We start from the raw sequence: 20,492 nt of genomic DNA, 5'->3' as shown, positions 1-20,492 counted from the left end.
GCCACCAGGCCACCAGTGGTGGTGGTGTTAGTAGCGTAGAACCGCTCAGCTGCAGCGTGGGCTGCTCCTCTGGCCCCAAGTATAAAATAAAGCTCTGTTATCATTAGAATCTATGTTTTCATCATCGTTGCCGTTGAGTTCATGTCGAATGTGCAAGGCACCAAGCGTAAATGGTCTCGTCAATAGATCCGTGCAGGTGAAACTGCGAATACACTATAAACTCGTCCATTACATGTAGGTACATGTACATGTTAGGTCCGTAGTGCCACGTCTGACTGTTTCCAAACAAAAATTCCAGATGGACGCAGTAAGGAGTGATGGTCATTTCTCTATACAGCAACTTCACCAGGCCTGGCAGGCAGTCCGCATTCCACGGCATAATAGAGCGCAATGGCGACTGTCTGCGGCGCCTTCCGGCAGCTAACGAGCGCGTGCGTGTCTGCGCCGGAGTCTCCAGCAGCGCTAAAGGCCGGACGAGCGTCGTCCCTGTCGTCGTCGCGCGAATTGGCTCTCTTTTCAGCGCCTAATACAGCGCCCCTGACATTCACGGGACCCGCCACGCGCATCGCTCGCAACAGTCGTGCAGGCCAGGGGAGCTACACATCGCTGGAGCAGTTTACGCGCTCCGTGGAAAAGATTTCGACGTTGCGCGTGGCCAGGCTGCGCGCGGGCGAACGCGCGGGCACCATGTTTAGCTCTTTGGACGCGTTACTGGGTGTGCAATTGGTGGCCTCGTCACGGCACGACTTCCGCGTCTGTGTCAACTTTGTGCTGCCTGGTAGCGACGCTGAGGCACTAGGTATCCACCCAGCAGCGCTGGTGGCTGCTATAAACGGCAAATCCATACGTGGCGTGAGTCTGCAGCGCGTACTGAGCACAATTCGACGCGCTCTCTGCACGAACGATAACAGGAATGATGGCACAGCCATCGAGGTGCCGAATCTTGGGGAGCATATTGAGATTGATCTAGCCCAGAGAGAGCACGAGATGAATGTAGACCGCAACCCATACGCGCTCACGCAATTCCCGTCGCCCCAGGGCCATCACTTACCCGGCGTAAAGCAGTTCCAAGACGACTTAGAACCAGACACGAGACAGGAGCCCATGCAGATACAGGAACAGACCTCTCCAACTCTGGGAAGACAAAGATCCAGGTCTTTCAAGCACTTTTGGATGTCTGACAGGTCCAGCAAAGCTTGTTATGAGTGCGAACAGCTCTTCACATTCTTCAAAAGGAGACACCACTGTCGATCGTGTGGTCAGATATTTTGTGCGAACTGTTGTGCGAGACTGCCGCAGTCCTTTGGAGGCAACAAAGTGGATGAATCTATTGAACGACTGAGGAAGCAGCTGGTGTGTCATACGTGCCATAGACAGCTCCGAGAAGGCCTGCAGATGGAGCTTACAGGAGCCAATTTTGAGGAAGACCCACAGAACTCAGTGAGATCTCCTCGTGCTCAGACGCTGCTACTGATGCCGCAACATATCGCTGAAGCTATGGAACGCTCGACGTCCGACGCTTCTAATTACAAACAGCTGGACAAGTCAGAGTTGTTTGGCAAAGACGAGATCAGCGACGATATGCGCGTTAGTGAATCGTTGGAGAAGTCGCGACCGCCAGTGCTGTTTAGTATGTTTCCGAAGGTTCAGATCGTTGCGAGTGCGCAGCATTTGGCACATCAGCCTCATTTACATGAGTTGACGAAGGAGGTCAAGCAAACTGGACATGATACTGGACGCAGACTGAGGACATTTAGCGATTCTCAGATGCTATCTGGAAGGAAAGACGCTCAGCACGCGTCGCGAAAACTCAAGCGCTCAAACAGCCAGACGGATTTAGGGAACCCGAGCAACCATCGCTGGAGCGAAGCAGAGTTTAAGCGTCTTGTCGCAGAGTCGAATGCTCAAGCACGACTTGCCGGAGCGTTCCCTCCCACCTCGAATGCAATGACAACGCGTCCCAAGGCACTGTCCGCGTCATTTGACACGCCACGCTTCGGAAACGCTGCTCAGTGGTGTCCGTTCGGCCCTAACAAACTAGCAGCGAAGGATTCCGGCATCCTTACTATGGTTGGATTGTCCCAGGATGTTCACAACGAGGCAGAAAACTCTGAATGTGTTGCCAGACGTGACGCAGCCTTGGAGAAAATGTCTAAAGATGCTCGTGATCGTATCGAAGAGCGCATCTTCCATTTGTTGGACAGCTCCCCGGCAGTGTCGCAGCTGTTGATGGTCGAGCAGCATAGATGGATGCAAATTATCAGCTATTTCGCTCACCGAGCGGCGCTAACTGTATCCTGTGAGCCTGATAAAGGTGATTTGCTGGATATTATGCACTATGTCCGTGTCCAGTGCTTAGATGGAGGCCGCGTGCAAGATAGTTTCTTTATCGACGGCGTTCTCGTTCACAAAAGTCTGGCTCGCAAAGGAATGAGAAGCGATATCCTGAACCCGCGTATCCTCCTGATCGCCTCAGCTTTAGACTACCAGCGCAAGAAGGAGGCTATATCGTCGCTGGAGAGTGTTGCTGTTCAAGAAGTGGAGTACATGCACATCGTTACGGAGAAGATCCTGACTCTCAACCCTGATATTGTCATGTTTGAAGGCCATGTGCACCGAGTTGCCGAGGAATTTCTCTGCAAAGCCAACGTATCAGTCGTCAAGAACGTCCGGTTAATCGACTTGCAGCGTATTGCTCGCTGCACGGGCGCATCTGTACTCACATCGTATGATCACATTGACAAAATGTCGGATGTCGGGGTTATCGGCACCTGCAAGCGATTCTACGTCCTACTGAGCGATCAAGAGCCCAAAAGTGCGAAGAAAATTGCATTTAGGGCCAATGCGGATGGATTTTACGTAGCAGAAGACAGCTATGCAGTCTCCAAGCAACGGAAGAAGCGCACACAACGTCAGAACATCGTGTTCGAAGGAGGAATTACATCAAAGGGCTGCACTTTGTGCTTGCGTGGAGGAACATCAGACGTTTTCACGGAGATTACTAACGTACTGACCGCAATCATCCGAGCCGCCTACAACATGCGGCTGCAGAGGTCAATGCTGGCAGCTTACGGGTATATTGCACCTTGCCAGAACCATGAGCGGTCTGTAGCAGAGGAATGGTTTGCCAAGTCGTCGACATCCCTCTATATCTCACTCAAGTCTAATTCTCTGTCGATGCGTGCCGCCCTGAAGGAGACGCAGGCGATGTGCAAGTGGTGCAAGGCTCACACACGGTTTAACAATATCAGCTCGCTCCGAGTGGTTCGTGGAGCAGACGACGACGACTGTAGCGTGTCGAGCACATCCGAAGTGCAGTCGGGTCACCCCAATTGGTGCACATGCGGTGCAAAGTCGTCCAACTCTCTTAGGGATCGCATCCTGTTTTCTACGTGCTGGAGTTCGCTGGAGGGTAAAACGGCGTCCAAAGCAGACATGATGTGTATCGACTTCTACAGCTCCAACGACATGTCCGTTGGCCAGTTCTTCGACAATTTTTGCTTCTCGAGCAGCAAAACTGAGTTTAAACGCGCATTCTCAACGTCGAAGCTGTCGTTTTCACATGATACTGGCCGTGTGATCGTACGAGTGAAGGATTTGAATGATTTTAAGGACTCAAGTGACCAACTACCAACGGAATTCCTTCGAGAGCTCAACTACCGTGCTGTCCTGAAGCATATTCGGTCCGAGGATGTGCTAATGTGGTCACGCAACATGAGCGGTGGTAACCACTTGTCCTCGGAGTATTCTTTGGTGCCGCGTGACTTGTGGAACTACTCGTTTGGAAAGTTTCTGGAGGATATGCTCTACGGGAAGGCTATGGACATTGACTGTGTCCGCTTTCCCCATTTGGCTGGTGTGAGTGGGTCACGAGATTCGTCGCTGGTTCACTATTTCTCTCGTCGGGGACGAGTTGTCAGCGTTCACGTGGAGCCTCTCGAGCCTGTTCTCCACGTTGCGTTGCAGCCGGCACTTTGGAAGGAACATATTGACCATCAGGTTCAGCTTGATGCCATCCATGATCTTTGCGATCTCGTTCGTGAAGTTTACGGCGTCACGACGTCGAAAGTTGCTGAGTCGATGGCCGATCTGGTCACACCGCTCCATGCCAAGCAGAACTTGAAGATCCTGAGGAATGAAGTCCAGCAATGGTATTCCTGCTTCGGCGCCAAGATCGAGTCGAATCCGCCGCAAGATGTGTTCGCGTATAACGCTCACTTTCGTGAAATCTACGAGTATGCAGTCGGTTGGAGCTTGCGTATCACACGCGCTGTTCAGGCTACAGTTAAGCCCACGATGGCGAGTCTTGTCAATAGCCCAAAGAGCGCATTGCCTAAGGCTTGGTTCGACCAGTTAGCACAGCAAGCGGAATCCAGTGAACGCTACAGCGACCGCTACAGTGAGCCCCCTACTCCCAGTGAACTTGAAGCAACGCCAGTAAACATCAACTTTCAGGAGCCTGGAAACTTGGCGCATCTCGCAAGTTTTGCACGCAGCTTGGCTGCTGCCAAGAGTGCTTCTCCAGCTGGAGGAATGGCTGAAGTAGCCAACGAAGTAGCCAATACCTTGCGACAAAATGGAACTACGAGCTCGCGTCAATCGGAACCATGGGACACAGACGAAAGCTACGATCGATACGATGAATCGAGCCACTCATTCCCAGCCGACTATAAGGTGGAAACGGAATCGTTTCCGGCAGCGTTGTTTAAGCAATCCATCTCAACCGTGGGTGTTCCTGGCCATGTTTCAGCTACAATGGGAGCACTGGCATCCAAGACAGCGCTTGAGAACTTCCGTTTGACGCAACAAGCTAAGAAACCTGACGGGTTGGGCTACTTGGCACTGCCTAAACGTCTACTGGAGTGGCATCCTAGCTTGCTCATGGGTGCAAACAAGGCTACGGTTCTGGTTAACGCTAAACAGCCGACTTCAGTGGTGGCGTATTCTTTGTTTTCGAACGAGTACAGCCAATGCATCAACGATAACATGAGGAAGGAAGCCACGCGGTTTGCTCTCGAGTCGAAGACGAACGGCACGTCGCCTCCTGTTGACTGCGATCTATCCGAAGAGATCAGGAGCATGCTACGTGTTCTCCGCTCCACAACGCGCAACAATGTGGACCACAGTTTCGTCGACGAAAACCAGTTCCAATCTGCCATGCGCTTCAGCTGCAAGTCGTACTACGCCATGCAATTCCACGCACTCCGAAAACTGTACTACGGCGGTGACAGAAACTATGTGGAATCTCTGTGCAACTGCCAGCAATGGAATGTAGCAGGTGGTAAGTCTGGCGCTGGTTTCTTAAAGACCCGTGACGAACGCTTTATCGCGAAGGCTATCCCGGAGATCGAGCTGCAAATGTTCCTGAGTATGGCTAACGAGTACTTCTGCTACATGGCCAAGACGTTTGAGAACGACCTGTCTTCCATGCTGTCAAAAGTGCTGGGTATCTACAAGGTTTCCATCTCCAACACGACTCAAAGTGGCGACAGTGACCAGAACGTGCGTATGTGCGTGGTCGTGATGGAGAATTTGATGTACGGACGCGAAGTGGACTTTTCGTTTGACCTGAAAGGCAAGATGGAAGGACGATACAAAGAGGATCAGAGTGGAGACAGTCGCAGCGTCTTGTGGGATCGCAATTTCGTTGAGTTAGCTGGTGGGATCCCGTTGCCTTTGCAAGAGTCTGCGTTGTCGCTGCTTCTGTCTGCCATCATGAACGATACAACTTTCTTGGCATCGGTGCAAGCCACAGACTACTCCATGCTGGTGGGCTATGATGTCAAGAAACAGGAGCTGGTGGCGTGTATTATCGACTATATCCACAAGTATGATTTCATGAAGATGATGGAGCACGCCGGCAAGCGATTGATCCAGGAGGAGGGCGAGATCACGGTGCTCAACCCGAAACACTACCGCAAGCGCTTTTGTCTGGCCATGAACAAGTATTTCGTCACCATCCCGTCGCGTTATACTAAGGTGACGACTGTTGTACGAAACACGGCATCCACCACAACTGTCGGTAGCACTGGTACAACTACCCAAGACGAGGACAAGGACAGAGACTTCATTCAACCTCCGTACAGCACCAGCACGAATGCCAGTAGTGTCAGCACGATCGCATCGGTTGTGGGCACTCATCGCCGCCAGCTTTGAGAGGGAACGACAGCACCGCGGCGACAGTAATTTACACTGTACACTAGCGCAATCTTGTCAGCAGAGCACGACGAATTGCTGGAAATCAAGCGAAGATGCGGACGAACTGGAGCAAGTCGAGTAGAATATCGTCTCGAGGTAAAAATGAAATGCAGTTTCACATCGCTAGTTTTTTGTGTTTTGTGTCTCTTGATAGGGTGAACCAAGCTGGATGCCGAGAAGATGGAGACGATCGTACTGCTGGAAGCCGTTCTTCATGACTACACTCCTCGCACTAAAGTGTCGAATCCGTTCAAGCCCAAGGAAAGCCGATGGTTGTCTGCACTTCGTCCAGCGAAAGCTGCTTCAGCTCGCGAGATCGTCGGGAAGATACAGGTGTGTTCTTCGTGTGCTGTGGACAAGTGGACTTGTTCTTAACGTGCTTTGTGGCAGCTTGTTCGACGGCTAACTCCACCTCCAGCTGGACCGACGAGTCCTGTACTGACGTATTGGCTGCGCTTCGAAGACGTTCGTATCCGAAATGACCGTGATCTCCCGCTGTACGTAATTATATCTCGAGCTAATGAACGGGCGTTGGATGACGAACACAGCGTGAAGAAGATGGAGACTGGTGCTCAACCTGTGCTACTCGATTGTGGACCTGATGGCCAGTGGAAAGGATTGCACATGCCTCGCATGTTTGAGCAGGAGCTGTTAGTGTTTGATCCGCTTGTGTTTGCGAGTGTGGCAATTGGGAAACCGGCTTCTGCGAAGCCTCCTACGGCGCAGATGCTTGTGTTGGCGTATGGAGTCTTCGAGACGTACGTACCGCCGACCAAGTCAGCGGAACAAGTCGCACTGGAGATGGAAGCTCTCTCCGACCGGTTCTTGCAGACGGTCATGGAGGTGGAGCAAGACCAACTTCAAGGCGCAGAGGGGCTATCTCTCGATGCTTTACAACGCAATGCGCGTCAACTATTTCGCATGTTTGACCAGGACAAGTCGGATTCGATCGACTTCGAAGGTGCATTTGCATTGTTGTATCCTCTCGTGGTGCTGTCTCACGTTAATGCTATTTATTCTCTAGAGTACAAGCAAATGCTGGCTTACATGAAGGTCAATTTGTTGGAGTCGAAAGCTAAACGCTTTTTCCGATTGGTGGATGACCAGAACAAGTACGTGGACTCTTCTTGCAGTCTCACTCTTGTTGTAACTGTACTAACAGGGTGTGAATTCTTACAGAGGCTACATTGATGAACGAGAGTTCGTCATTGCAATGTATATAACTAACTACTTGCGCGCCCAGCAGAAGCTGCAACGGGATGACACCAACACTACGAACTCCATGCAGACTCTGTCACCGATCGATGTATTTCATCAATTGGATGGAGACCGAGACGAGCTTCTAAACGCCTTCGAGTACGAGAAAGCGCTGGAGCTGCTCGGTGTTTCTCTCAAGACTAAACGTGCTCGTAAAGTGGCACGTGCGAAGCTCCCCAAATCGACAACGATATCCCTAGAACAGTTCAAACATGCATGGGTGGAGCTGGTGGACGTCCGAGCTGAGTTACAAAAGCGGAATGCTGAAGGGCGTAATGGTCTGATGAGCCAAAAGAAGGGTAAGAAAGTGATGGAGAAAATGCAGAATGCGCTGCTAGATGAGATATATCGGGAGGAGCAGGAAAAGCTGCGTGCAGCGCTTGAAGCGAAGGAAGTTGTCGTACGCCTTGAGAAGGAGCGACGTGCAGCTGAGCAGGAAGAATCACGGCGTTTGTTTCAGCAGCAACGTCATGCAGCTACTTCCACGCGAACCAAAGAAGCGCTCCGTGAACGCCAAGACAAGATTAACCGAAAGAAGGAGCGTATGATTAAAGAGCGACAAGCTCGCGAAGAGCGACGTCTACTTGATCGTGCTAAAGTTGAGGCTGAAAAGCGCGTTACGCACGAACGAGAAGTGGTGCAGGAGCTCATGGAGTCCAAGATGGAGCGGATCATTCGACGTAAAGCACGCTATGGTGACGACATTGTCGACCTACGTGGTCGCTGCTTAAAGGCGCTCCCACACGACTTGTATCATGGTCGGGATGCACTCTCATCGCTGTCGAGTCTGCTCATCTTGGATTTAGCTCGCAACCAGCTTCAGAGCCTCCCAGGCGCTATCTTCACGCATTTATTCTCACTGCAGTCACTGGATATCAGTAGTAATGAGCTTACTGGTCTTCCAGAAGAAATTGGTGAAGCACGTGACTTGCAGCTCCTTGACGCTCGCTCTAATCGACTAGCGACCACCCCAAAAGGATTGGCGAATCTACACGAACTACGTGTGTTGCATCTGGCATTCAATCAGCTGTCGAACTTTGGAGATAATTGCCTCGGTCTTCGCTCACTTGAAGAACTCAACTTGGCAAGCAATATGCTAGAGGTCCTAGCAGATGACATCGGAGAGTATCTGGTGAAGCTGGTACGCCTTAATCTGCGAGGTAATCCGACCCTCAAGCGACTTCCGAACAGCTTACAGCAACTTCGAGATTTGAGTATCTGGGATCTCAGCGCTTGTGATCAAAAGCGGTTGGGTAGAGATGTTTTTGGCCCGCAACTCCAGAGTCTCCGCAGTCTGAACTTGTCGTTCAACGCACTGTCAACGTTACCGGATGGCGTTGGGGCGATACCCAAGCTCCAGGAGCTGAATTTCAAGTCGAACACGCTCGGATCGCTACCGTCAGCAGTGAATAATCTTTCCGGACTGGTTATTCTGAATGGAGACAACAACGCGCTTCGGTGGCTTCCCTCTGGCTGTGGAGAGCATTGGGCTTTATTAGAGGAATTACGACTGACACACAATCGTCTGACTGTTTTACCTGTCACGATGGGACTGCTACGTTCTTTACGAAGACTTCATCTGTCGAACAACCGATTAACGGCTCTACCTCTTGAACTTGGGGCTTTGACTCGTCTCCGGGAGCTGGACGTGTCTTGGAATCAACTCACCAGCATCCCCGATGAGCTTGGATGCCTTGAGTCGCTTACCTCGCTTGATCTATCACACAACGAGTTGTTGACATTCCCTCGAACGCTAATGATGCTGACGCGCTTGACAAGTCTGCGTTGCTCGCACAACAGCCTCACGACACCACTCGAATCGGGTCTGGGAGATCTAACGTCTCTGCGTTACGTGGATCTAGCGGAAAACCGCCTTGTCGAACTTGAGCCGTGTCTTTATGAACTTCCAGAGGTGGAAGTGCTGAATCTGTACGGAAACAGAATAACGATGCTACCTCGAGAGATGGCCCAACACTGTCGTGCACTTCGTAAGCTGGACTTGTATAACAACGGTCTGCACGCTCTTCCCTTGGAACTGGCTGACGGACTGTTCGCACAGCTTGACGTGATTTCAATTGGACGCAACCCGTTGACGCTTCTGCCGGAGAAAATGAGCAGTACATGGAAGATGAAAGACCAGTACCAGACGAGCTTTGCGAATGGATATACTCCTACCGAGACTAAGGCATGGGTCGCAGATAACAGGGTTTGTTACCCTGTATTTGTACGGGTGTGGGAGGAGCTGATGGTCGAAGTATCGACTTCTCAAACATTACCGGAGATTGATGAAAACTCTGTGGACAGGAGCGAAAGAAGCGCCTTGAAGTCAACGTTATCAAGTGATGAGTTTTGTGAGCGCGTGGGAGTTTTGATGAAAGCAAAGGAGACGTGGCAACCACGCTACGAACGGCTAGCTCGTCACTACTTTTATGAGTTTAAACACGTTGGTCACACTACGGTATTCGACGCATCGACTCAGCACGAGGTTGGGAATCGAAATCTACAAGTCGAAAGAGACTTGCAGCGTCAGCGGCTGGAGCGTGCGGGGTCTGCTATTGAAGGATGTGACCGCATTCGAGCGCACTTAAAAGCTGTGTACCGTGCAGACGCAGATGTATTAGTGCCAGCTATGAAACATGCGCATGAACGACGTGTTAAGCATGAAAAGAAGCTCCTCAAACAGGCTCGACACGACGCACAGGAAATCAACGCCGGGATCAAAGAAAAAACAGAAGCTGCACAAGGAAAACACAAGGAAGCGCAGAAGCTTCAACGTACCGAATTTGCAGATGAAATGAAGCGTCTTGCTCGTGAACGACAACAAATGAAGCAGCAAAAGAGTTCGCTAAGAAAACCTAGCACCCGAAAGATCGTGGCTACTGCAGAAGACTGCGAAGATGACCCTGAACGTGAGCATTGAGATAGAATATGAAGCGTTCTGGTCGATGTGTACCCTGGTCTACGCGTCTCCTGCTGCTTCTGCCGCTGCCGCCGCAGCTTCATCTTCGAGCTGTTGTGCTTGTTCAGCCATGGTAGTGATGCTCTCAGCACGGGCAACAACAGCAAGGCTCCATATGTAGAAGCATGAGGCTACTGGACTCGCAGTATCGACGTCTGTCTTGGAGATCTCAGCGAGGTTCTGCTTCGCCTGGGAGACGGCAGCTGGTGTTGCTGTTAGAGCTTTTCTGATGGCATGGAGTCCGCTAGCACTCGTACAGTCCGCTTCAGCCAAAGACCGCACAGTCGCCAGAGACGCGTCAAATGCGCTCAAAGATGTCGTCAACTCTGTTTCTTCTAGCAAAGGAGCGATCTTGTCCCAACTTGGTTGACCCGTAGCAGGATTGTACAGCTCGCGACGCGTAAAGCCAAGAAGTTCTAGCGCTGTTGCGAACGTTGTCAGCACGAATCCCCTAAAAGGAACAACGTGGGCAGAAGCGAGCGATAACGTTGGGATGTGTGATATCAGCAGTGCTGTCAGGAACGAAAGCCGAAGCTCCGCTTCCTTTACAGCACGTTGTTGTTGAGCTGCTTCACTGAGTTCTTCACCTTCTGATGGTCCCGGTAATTGTGTTGCCAAGTTCTCTTCTTGAACAGCCACTTGTGCAGCAAACGCCACTAGGAACTCTCGAAGTAGCGGCTTATCGTTAGATAGACACCTCTCGTTGTCTTTCATATAAAGCGCGCGTTCCTTCTCCTCCAAAGTAGTCAGGAAGAGCTCGGTGGCGTGACGGAAGCGGTCGATCTCTTTCTTGGTAAAGGCCCGAGCCTGACCTATGGTGTCGACGGAGAAGACAAGCCACTGCTCGAGCACATTCGGCTCCTCTGGGTTGCTCTCATTTTGCACGTCAGCATGCAAGTAGCTCTTGTACTGCCCTGCACGTGCAACGAGGGCACCGAGCTTTGGCACACCGAAGAATATGACTCTTGGCTCGCGTAGAACGTTCTCAATATGCACGAATTTTGGCGTAGCTGCTGGAAGTGCGTTTCCCTCTGCATCAGCAGCAGGGTTACCGTCTTCATCCGTCGGTGCAATCTCCTTGAACACGTCAAAGGTGACGCCGACACCACGACGAACATCTTCTTCTCCTTCGTCGGTAGACTGGGCCACGAACTTGTCCACTACAGTAGATTGTGGATGCTTGGAGCTCGCTATGAAGTGGACGATGCTGTTCCCTTGTGGATCAACGCACTTACGGCCAATATAGGCTTCTTCAGCGTTAAGTATTGAGCACATCCACTCTAGGAATCGCTGAAACACCAGCGCCACACTCGCTTCGTTGTGCAGCTGGTCGTGCACTTGCTTCTCCTCCTCGAGCATTTTCTCCCACTCAACTTGATGCCGCTGTTGCTCCGCATCAGCCACATCCAGATGAACAGTATCACGTGGTGTTGCGAGCTTCTGTCTTTGCTTAAACTTTTGCAGCTTCAGTTGTGCCTCAACGTTGGCCACATGTTTGAGCAAGTAATTACCCAGAAACTCGACAGGATCTTCAGGCTGCAAGATCGCTAATTGCGCCATTGCTTCCGTCAACGGAGCGCTCACAGTTTGGCGCAGATACGCATGATCCAGCTCGAAGTTCGCCATGAGAGGCAAACATAAATGCCCACAAGATGGGTACATGTATCTTGAAGCGTCGCGTCGTTTCCTTCCAGAACCACCCCATCATTACACAATGTTGGTGTTGACCACATTTCCTGCCGCATTTTGAATCGTGTGAGCATGGCAGACCCGCTGCTCTCGCCCTTCGCGGAGCTTTGTGGCGCTCTGCGCGGACTCCAGGAGCAGGTGGAGCAGCTGTCGCGCGTACACGATGCCGTCGATGACTTTAACTCGGCATTTGGCGCTTTTCAGGGAGCGATGGCGCTGCACGCGTCGTGTCTGACGTATCCCAAGAACGCTCCTCCGCCGCCGGTGGCTGCTCCTCCTCGCGGACGTATCTCGCAGGCAAAAGAAAAGGAACCAACGTCTCCTGAGACGGGGATACCGCTACCCAGCAGCTCAAGCGTATCACCTAACGACACTAGCGTCCCGAAGAATCAAAATGGGACGAAGATGAAAGCGAATGGCGAGTCCAAGCAGATGAAGAAGAAGCCTGCTACTACGATGAAGAGACAGGCGAAGGTGGACTCGAACAACACCCGGATAAAGAGACGAAAGCCTGCGCCCAAGGCAGTCAAACCTGCATGGACGTGGGAACGCCGTACGTTGATGAAGAGACTGGAAGAGGTCGACAAGATTTACTTACTGAGGTGGTTGTTGTTGCAGATATTCGGGAGAAGATCCCACGCAAGTATCAGAGTCCTGCAGAGCTCAAGAAGCTCGAGAACATTGTGCTCTATCTCAAGAACCGACACTGCGCCATGTACGTCTTGAGACTACACGTCGTGGCTTTTATTTTGATTTGCTAATTGTTTTGAGTTTTAATGCACAGTTCTATCTCCGACTTGGTCAAGCACAGCGGATTGCCGGTAATTCGTTGCAAGGAGATCTTGCAGACACTCATGAAGCTCGACATCATCGAGCGCAAGCGCGAGAAATCGGTACTCTTTAACCTTTGTTGTGGGTGATGTACCGTGGAACTTAACGCGTTGTCTTGTTCTTTCACTTTGTTCAGGGTTTCGTCTACAGTTTTGGGTCTTCGGACTGAGGATCGCGTGGGTCCCATCGATCACTTTTTGCTTTTTCATGTGGTGAGCCTGAGGGCCGTATTTATCCAATTGATGCGTTTTCCACTCGACATGCCACTCATCACGTTACGTTTCACTTAAGTTCCGAGTCGTCTTTGGTCTCCCACCGTTCATTAATGCTTTCCTCGAGTGCCATGTCATCGCGTGAAAACCGTGCGAGTCGAGCAAGCGCGTGGGGCGACGCCTTTGGAATATTTACAGCTGCGCCACTTGACCCCCCACCGTCACGTACAACGTCGGCAAAACTTAACGATAAGCTCATGGAGCGTTCGCTGTTCTTCCGACTAAGCACCTTGGTAATACTTTGGCCGTCAATCTGCTTCAAAGACGACTGTCGCTGTCCGTATTCCGTGGAGCCTTGACGGAGCAGACGTGCTGGGACGTTGGAATTGTGAGTGCTGATCTGGCGTGGACTTCCGAGATGTCGTTTCCTTGATCGATCACTGTGACTGGCTGTTGAGGCTGATGAGCGTGTCGTGAGCTTCGCACTTTCGCTCTCACTGTGTCGACGCGAAGTCGGTTCGTTGCTGTACGCACTCACACTGCGAGGCTGCTGTACGGTGGCTTGATGGAAAGGCTGTGGCGGTTGATAGTAGTGATGCTGGTGGTACGTGAACTGTTGCTGGTTGTAAGGGTGGAATGCGTACGGGTGCTCCACGCCGCCGATGTACACTGTGCCCCCAACCGTTGTCGACGTTGCAGCATCAGACTTTGCATTTACGGGAGCACCTGGACCCAAGATGGCTCGGAGAATGTTGTCTGGATGGAGCCCAACACCTGCCACTAAACCCATCCGGTTGTCTGCGAACATCGTTGGGTCTCGCGACGCAGAAAGTAGCGCGAGATGAGCCGCTGAAAACGCGCGTCTGATCTGCATAATGCGGAAACAGTTTCGTCCGACGTTGTTACTTGGATTTAAAGGATCTTCAATGAACACTGGGTCGAACTTGTGAGGATCGTACGTCTGCTGTTGTAGCTGCTGGTAGTCCAAGAGTCCAGTCGCAGCGCCCATGCCATCCAGTGCTCTTGATGCCGGCAAGTCCAGGGAAGAACGATAGCCGTATCGGCGTATTCCTTGAGCAGCCTCAGCATTCGGTGACAGTTGCATGTGCGGTTGCGCAGGTACTTGCCAATGCTGAGCATAGCCGTATTGACTTGTCCGATCATCCACTGCTGCGTCATCAGCCGCGTATTGCTGATACTGATGTGGCACTTGATGAGGGTCGCCCATACCTGTCGTCCCAGGAACAGCTCCAGCCATAAAGGTGCTTTCTCGATTCAGGAAGCAACGTGAAGCTACACTGATACCGGTTGTGCGTGGATCAAACCGGTTGCCGTAGAAATCCAAGAAGCCCATGAGCATTAGACCAAAGTCAGCCACACCCGCTTGAACAGTTGACAAACTGTGTTGAACCGCTCTGGAAGCGTTCGCGAACCCATTGGGCATTGTGTCGCTGTGTTCCTGGAGATATCGTGCTACAAGGAGCAGCAACGCGTACGACGAGAGTCCTCCCGAATACGCCACTGCCAAGCCACGTTCGATAGCGAAGCTCTTTAAGACCAGCATCATGGGCGCTAGTGGTGGAAATTCATGCAGCAGTGCTAGGACGACGTCGTTCGTAGCCAACCCATTGTGACCAGGACCTTCAAACGATATGTCAAGCCTCACGTTGTACGGCGGAGCAGTGAGGAGCGTAATGATGGGGACAGCAGCATGGGGTAGTGTCTTGACCGAGTCACGTACGACCCACGGCTCTTGTTTCAACTTGCGGGCCAGGTTCTGTTGCCATGTCTCCTTGATGGCATTTCGACCTTCTAACACGCCGGCAGCGTCAGCAGGAGCATCACGACGTACTTTTGGTAAGCAGATGACGAGATCCACATCGCTTGACGGAAGTACCAGTCTCGTTACATGCGACCCGTAAGGACGCACTTGAGCACGCGGCCATAGCGATTGCACGGTCGCCATACACAACCGTTGAGCGGCTAGTTGTGCAGGGAGACGAGCATCGCTATCTGCTTGAAGCTGAGCAGCGAATTCGCACAGATCCCAGTGTAGTTTACTGCGTGGAGGCAGCACCGACAAGGGGACGGACACGAATGGACCCATGACAGAGTTTGCTGTTGCATAGGCTTCCGGAAGGGGAGGTGCTGCAGTAGGCGGGCTGTCGTCCTGTTGGTCTAGAGATGATGGCGCTGGTGAGAAAGGAGCTGCGGACGAGCCACAGGAGCTTGCGTTGCCTAACGACGAATCCTCCAATCCACCGGTGTTAGCAGAGACAGAGGTCTGCCATAACTGCAAGTCTTGGATATTGTTCTCAATGTTGTGCAACTGAGCGGTCAACGTCGCTACGGTTTGCTTCAGAGTGGTGATTTCAGAAGATGCAGAAGCGGCTTGTTCATCCATCACCTGCAGCATGACCAATAGGTAAGTACACGGATACAAAGAGCCATTCACAAGATACACGTACCTTCGCTTTCTCGGTCAGTTTTTCCTCCAGTTGAACAATTCGATCCAAAACCATTGTAACCTTGGCGATCGCATCGTTTTCAACAGGTTTGTCTGCAATTACCGGCGAAATCAATGCCGCTTTAGCGTGCTGGTCGCATAAATTCCGATTGTTGTTGCCTGACTCTCTTTCCTCAGGCGAATCTTCATCCCTTCGAGCACTAGCAGCGCGATGACAAGCACACTTACAACAGTGATAACAGTCTGTCCACGCATCGCTTTTACCACCAGTCGACGCAGCAAGACATCGTCTCGGAGCGTCATAATTCTCCGTTACCTCCTCTTCGTCCTGGTCGCGGGCGTAATCAAAAGGCCATGGGCGTCGTCGACGTTTGAGCGCACGCTGGCGATCGAAGAAGCCTCCTTCGCGATACAAGAAGTCCGATTCATTGTCGCTCTCCGCCGCGCTCGACGCACCATCATCATGTTCTCGTATTGATGCCACTGTCAAATTCGGTTTCTCTTGCTCCAAGTGGCTGGCACCTCGCCGACTTGCGTCCAGCCCAGCAATCTTGGAAAAAGACGCCAGCGAATATTTTTTTGTCGATCCCGATATCCTTCCAGTTGCAAAACGAGACGATGCTGAGGAAGTTGACGAGGACGACGACGGTGGCGGAGGCGGGTCTAGTTCTGCTATTGCCACCGTGGACACGCCCTTGTCCGAGATGCCTCCATCTTGAGCCTTGAATTGCCAGTGGTTAAAATGCCAGTCAAGAGCAGGAGTCGGGGAAACGGTACGGTGTGCGGAGGTCTGCAATGAGAACACTGACGGCAGATACCACTCGAAATTTGACGTGTCTGAACTCGCTTGAGTATCGTGAGCAGGAGTGGGACCATCTGCCGCTTGATTCCCTTCGCTATCTTCATCAAGGTCTTGTCGAGAAACACGCGGTGGTTGGGTGTGGTGGTCTCGTGGTGCCAACGACAGGAAGAACGGCGTCGTGGTCGACGAATAAAGAGAGTGCGTGCCGAATGACGGTAGCGGTGCCGAAGAAGCTGGCGACGTTGTGCTCGTCGGCCCAACATTGGAGAAAAAACTCAGCCGCGGGCCGTCACCATGTGTACTTCCACTATCACTATTGCAGTCAACCAGAGGCAGTCTGTCATGCTGAGACGGTGACGAATCTGAACCAGCGGTGGCAACACTGTGCTCTTCTGTGTCTCGGTGAGAATGCGGCTTGGAAGATGAGTGAACCATCTTTCCTAGAGTTTGCGGCGAAGAAATAGACATACGCGTTGTCTTACTGGCGCTCCCATGTCTGGCCTCCTCGACACCCGCTTTCTTCTTCCTCGTTTTCTTCTTCTTCCTCTTTTGTTTGAGATGGACGTTATCCTTGGCACTGAGCTCAGAAGTAATGCTCCAACCCCCTGAAGTTAGCTGATCATCGTCTATCGCGATGTTAATGACATCACGAAGCACCTGGTTCACACATGCAATAGTGTCTTCATGTTTCTGACGAAAATGTTGGGAGAGCTCACGCAACACGCTGTTATACCGTGTGTGCTGAACAGCTCGGATTTCGCCCTCACGGCGTCGCTGCTTGAGCATCTTCTTGCGACTCGCACGACGTCGTTGGGAATGGTTGGCGCTTTTTCTTTTAGACTTGGCTCTCTCGTCTGTAATTCCAACTCTGTTGCTTGCAGATACTTCTTCTTCCTTCGACAGTCTTGCACACAGAAGCAACGAGCATTGTTCTTGAAGATGCTCTGCCAGCAGTAGCTTTATGACCCCCGCTTGTGGAAACGCGATCGCGTCTTCAAACGAACAAGTAAAGCAAATATCCACCGGGACGCCGTGAGCCACCGGCTGCGATATCTTGCTCAGGATGCTCACAAGCGCTTCCAACGACGACCGCTCAGATTGAAATCTTTGTAGGTCGCTTGTCACCGAATGGTTAAGAGTCCTAAGATGTGACATTGTCTTGGAACCCAGCTCCTTCAGCACTGCATTCTGTTGATCCAAACTCGCCATTTCCCATTCGTTTACCAAGTAAAGTTTCGAAGCGAGGCCTTGCAGCGGGATTCTCGCGCTCTCATCTCTTTGGCGTCGCTTCCAGAAGGCCCATATATTGAGTTCCTGCCCAGTTAAATACAATACGATGTCAGATTCACAGCCGACAACCTCTGCAGTCGACTACAGTTGCCCACAATTTGATTGACAAACAGAGCTTGAAGCGAGTAGTAGCCTTGTTGTCTCAGCCACTAGACAAGAACATGCACACATACAACGTATTAGGCTTTGCTCTATAATTCACATTCTAACATAACCATGCACCTTTGTCTCCCCCCAGACCCGACTCGTCAGCGTTGTATCTGACGGACACTTCATCAGGAATTCCCCACACGATATTATCTCCATTAGATGAAAGAAATCTGCAGCGAGTTGCTGTCCTTTCTGCACTGGCTGGAAAAATGCCATTGACAGCGCGACCGTATCGCATGATTGCAGTGTGTTTAGCACTCTCATGCCTTGTAGCAGCTTTAAACAGCATTCTTCATACTCTCTAGAGTGAAAACTACCCACCACATCTCCATCCGCCGTCCGCAGCACTGGCCTCTTCACAAATTCTCTGCATACCGACCAATACAGTCAATACTACGTTTGGATTCGATTTGTATAAGCCTCCTCACCTCGGGGCGTTCCTCGACGGCGTTTTCGTAGTAGCACGCTTGAGCTGGACAGTGCTGGAGACGCCGCTGGTCTGTGGCAAAAGTTGGAATTCTTGTATACGTGTGCCACCGCCTCTGGAAGCTCTGGATAGCGCCGCCATGTGCAATAGCGTTTTGACGAAACCCACATCCTCCACGCAGCACAGAGACGCCAGTTCCTCAACGCTGAGGCCGTGCAGCCACTTCAAGACAGCGCGCTTCTCTGCGGTAGTGGCGGACTCGCTGCCTCGACGTCTGTGCAGCGAGGCGGCAAGCTCTCCGAGTGCGCGCACAAGCGCCTCGGTCTCGCTGTTGGCCATGATGCAGAATGCCGGAGTGATGGTCGAGTTCAACTGGACGTTTGATTTTTGGTTTATTTTAGCGAATAAGAGAGGACTGTGACTTGATTTTTGGACCAATAAAACATTATTCTTTAGAAAGGACTTCAACATCAGTGTTCATAAGAGTTTATACACCTGCAGGGATAACTTTACCTTTAGGAGATGAAGTGCATTTGTTGCAGCAGACTAAGCGCGCTCACGATGGTCATGACAACTGCCATTAGGCCGGCGATGATCTGACTCGCTCGGTGGTTCTCGCCACCCAGACGGAGGATGAAAAACGCTGGCAGCATGAAGCAAATCGTCGGGTTTGTCGTGGCACCAAGAACGCCAAGAACCGAAGCGATATCTCCTGATCCTAGCGCCACCATAAGCGCTGCAAGCACCAGAAAAGTCGACAGTCCAGCATGACGCATCAAATCCAGTCGACGGTTCCCCAATAGCGCCTCACGGATATTGTCTCGCAACGTGTGCATGAACAGCGGGACGGTAAGAATCAACGCGATACTGAAGCCTAGACACCCGGCAATCACAGCGCCGTCGCCGTGGTAATTGTTCTTAAGGAAATTGGACCGGGTGGCCTCGCCGAATGTGAGCACTACGAAGAAACCACACAGCGAGTACACAGTCGTGGCGATGCCGATGCTGCGATTCATGACCTTGTACATCCTTCTGCTAGAGCGACGCTTGAGCACCAAATAGATAGGAAGGACGTTAGGATGGCATGTAAACGAGAACACCACGAGTGGAACTGCGCGTAGCAAATGACTGAGACGCCAGTCAAATAGCGGCAAGTGCTTGAGCTGGTACGCGATCGTCGGGGCCAGCCCTTCGTGCACGAACTGGAAGTATTTGATCACAATAACCAACGCCATGAACACGATACACACGATAGAAAATAACGATGAAAATCTCAACGACTCCAGACTTCGCAGCAGCGACAGTGGAAGCACCAGCAGCCCAGTCAACATCAAAATCAGCGCTTGCCGATCCAGGAAGATACTCTGGCTCGTTCTGCCCAAGAACGTCCTCAACGCAAGTTGAATCAGCTCCGCACTACCGACGAGGTAGCCGATACTCGTTCCGAACAGGTTCATGCATACCACCAGCTGAGTAAACCCTGCAAGCTTGCGTCCTCCTGTGACCGAAGCCAAGTCCATGTACGATCGCGCCTGCCCCAGATCCGAACATTCCAGCAATAGTCTCAACGTGAAATTGGTAGCGATGGCTCCTAGTGCAATGAGGGAAATACCCAGCACCAATCCAGCCTGTTGTACGGCGTAGGGAAGCGCCAAGACGCCAGCACCCACGATCGCGACGGTCATGGTGAACATAGATCCTTTCACTAATGAAAAGGCAGCAATGCAGCAGCACATTAGACGAAAATTAGCAGGATACTATATGATCGGTGTCATCTACCTGATCCTGGCTGAATCTTCTCCATCAAGTACGTCTGGAAGAAGCCACCGCGCTTGCCGAGTCGCTGCTGCTGTCGAAAGAAATCGTCCTCGAACACGAGCGTCTCCCGCTCGGAGATGAGCTCAAAGTCGTCGGTGAGCGGGATGGTAGACGCAGTGCTTCCTGCTTCACTCTCTTCAAGTAGTCGCTCCGACATGCCGTCGTCTGGGTCGTCCCCAAACGCCATCATAATGCTTCGGAGAGTTCTTCTTGTACCGTATCTGAGAATAATGATTTTGACAGGATGCCACTAATGCGAGATAACATAGTGACACAAAAGAAAGCTTCAATATGCATCAGACACGGATTACAGAACAACGCTACTGGTAACTCGCTCTTTATACTTCTACTGCAATCCAAGCTGCATTAACAACTGCTGCCAATCTTGCAAT

At 51.6% G+C, this 20,492-nt stretch overlaps 6 protein-coding genes across 6 annotated transcripts; 3 read left to right on the top strand and 3 right to left on the bottom strand.

Moving 5' to 3' along the window:
- Window positions 1-390: 390 nt before the first annotated feature.
- Window positions 391-6,319, top strand: PITG_06917 (Phosphatidylinositol-3-phosphate5- kinase (Fab-like; PIPK-A1); the record flags this gene model as incomplete). The annotated part of the gene is made up of 1 exon (XM_002904848.1): window positions 391-6,319. One exon carries the CDS (start codon window positions 391-393, stop codon window positions 6,154-6,156), a length of 5,766 nt encoding a protein of 1,921 aa, XP_002904894.1.
- A 59-nt stretch (window positions 6,320-6,378) lies between these two features.
- PITG_06916 (uncharacterized protein) lies at window positions 6,379-10,375 on the top strand (the record flags this gene model as incomplete). Its single annotated transcript, XM_002904847.1, has 7 exons — window positions 6,379-6,531; window positions 6,589-6,699; window positions 6,757-7,159; window positions 7,223-7,310; window positions 7,378-7,690; window positions 7,751-9,703; window positions 9,842-10,375. 7 exons carry the CDS (start codon window positions 6,379-6,381, stop codon window positions 10,373-10,375), a joined length of 3,555 nt encoding a protein of 1,184 aa, XP_002904893.1.
- Window positions 10,376-10,414: 39 nt separating this feature from the next.
- PITG_06915 (flagella associated protein) lies at window positions 10,415-12,033 on the bottom strand (the record flags this gene model as incomplete). The annotated part of the gene is made up of 1 exon (XM_002904846.1): window positions 10,415-12,033. The coding sequence occupies one exon, from the start codon at window positions 11,972-11,974 to the stop codon at window positions 10,415-10,417; it is 1,560 nt and encodes a 519-aa protein (XP_002904892.1).
- A 142-nt stretch (window positions 12,034-12,175) lies between these two features.
- On the top strand, window positions 12,176-13,147 carry PITG_06914 (uncharacterized protein; the record flags this gene model as incomplete). The annotated part of the gene is made up of 4 exons (XM_002904845.1): window positions 12,176-12,656; window positions 12,722-12,818; window positions 12,888-12,996; window positions 13,071-13,147. The coding sequence occupies 4 exons, from the start codon at window positions 12,176-12,178 to the stop codon at window positions 13,101-13,103; spliced, it is 720 nt and encodes a 239-aa protein (XP_002904891.1).
- A 69-nt stretch (window positions 13,148-13,216) lies between these two features.
- On the bottom strand, window positions 13,217-18,621 carry PITG_06913 (uncharacterized protein; the record flags this gene model as incomplete). The annotated part of the gene is made up of 7 exons (XM_002904844.1): window positions 13,217-15,553; window positions 15,615-15,733; window positions 15,830-15,856; window positions 15,899-16,813; window positions 16,898-17,729; window positions 17,928-18,222; window positions 18,284-18,621. The coding sequence occupies 7 exons, from the start codon at window positions 18,619-18,621 to the stop codon at window positions 13,217-13,219; spliced, it is 4,863 nt and encodes a 1,620-aa protein (XP_002904890.1).
- Window positions 18,622-18,797: 176 nt separating this feature from the next.
- On the bottom strand, window positions 18,798-20,290 carry PITG_06912 (Amino Acid/Auxin Permease (AAAP) Family; the record flags this gene model as incomplete). The annotated part of the gene is made up of 2 exons (XM_002904843.1): window positions 18,798-19,987; window positions 20,062-20,290. The coding sequence occupies 2 exons, from the start codon at window positions 20,288-20,290 to the stop codon at window positions 18,798-18,800; spliced, it is 1,419 nt and encodes a 472-aa protein (XP_002904889.1).
- Between the last annotated feature and the right edge of the window lie 202 nt (window positions 20,291-20,492).

This window comes from Phytophthora infestans, genomic scaffold, assembly GCF_000142945.1.
Source record: "Phytophthora infestans T30-4 supercont1.10 genomic scaffold, whole genome shotgun sequence".
NCBI classification, from domain to species: Eukaryota; Oomycota; class Peronosporomycetes; order Peronosporales; family Peronosporaceae; genus Phytophthora; species Phytophthora infestans.
Note: the sequence above shows the minus strand (reverse complement) of the source record. Positions and strands in the feature narration are given on the sequence as shown.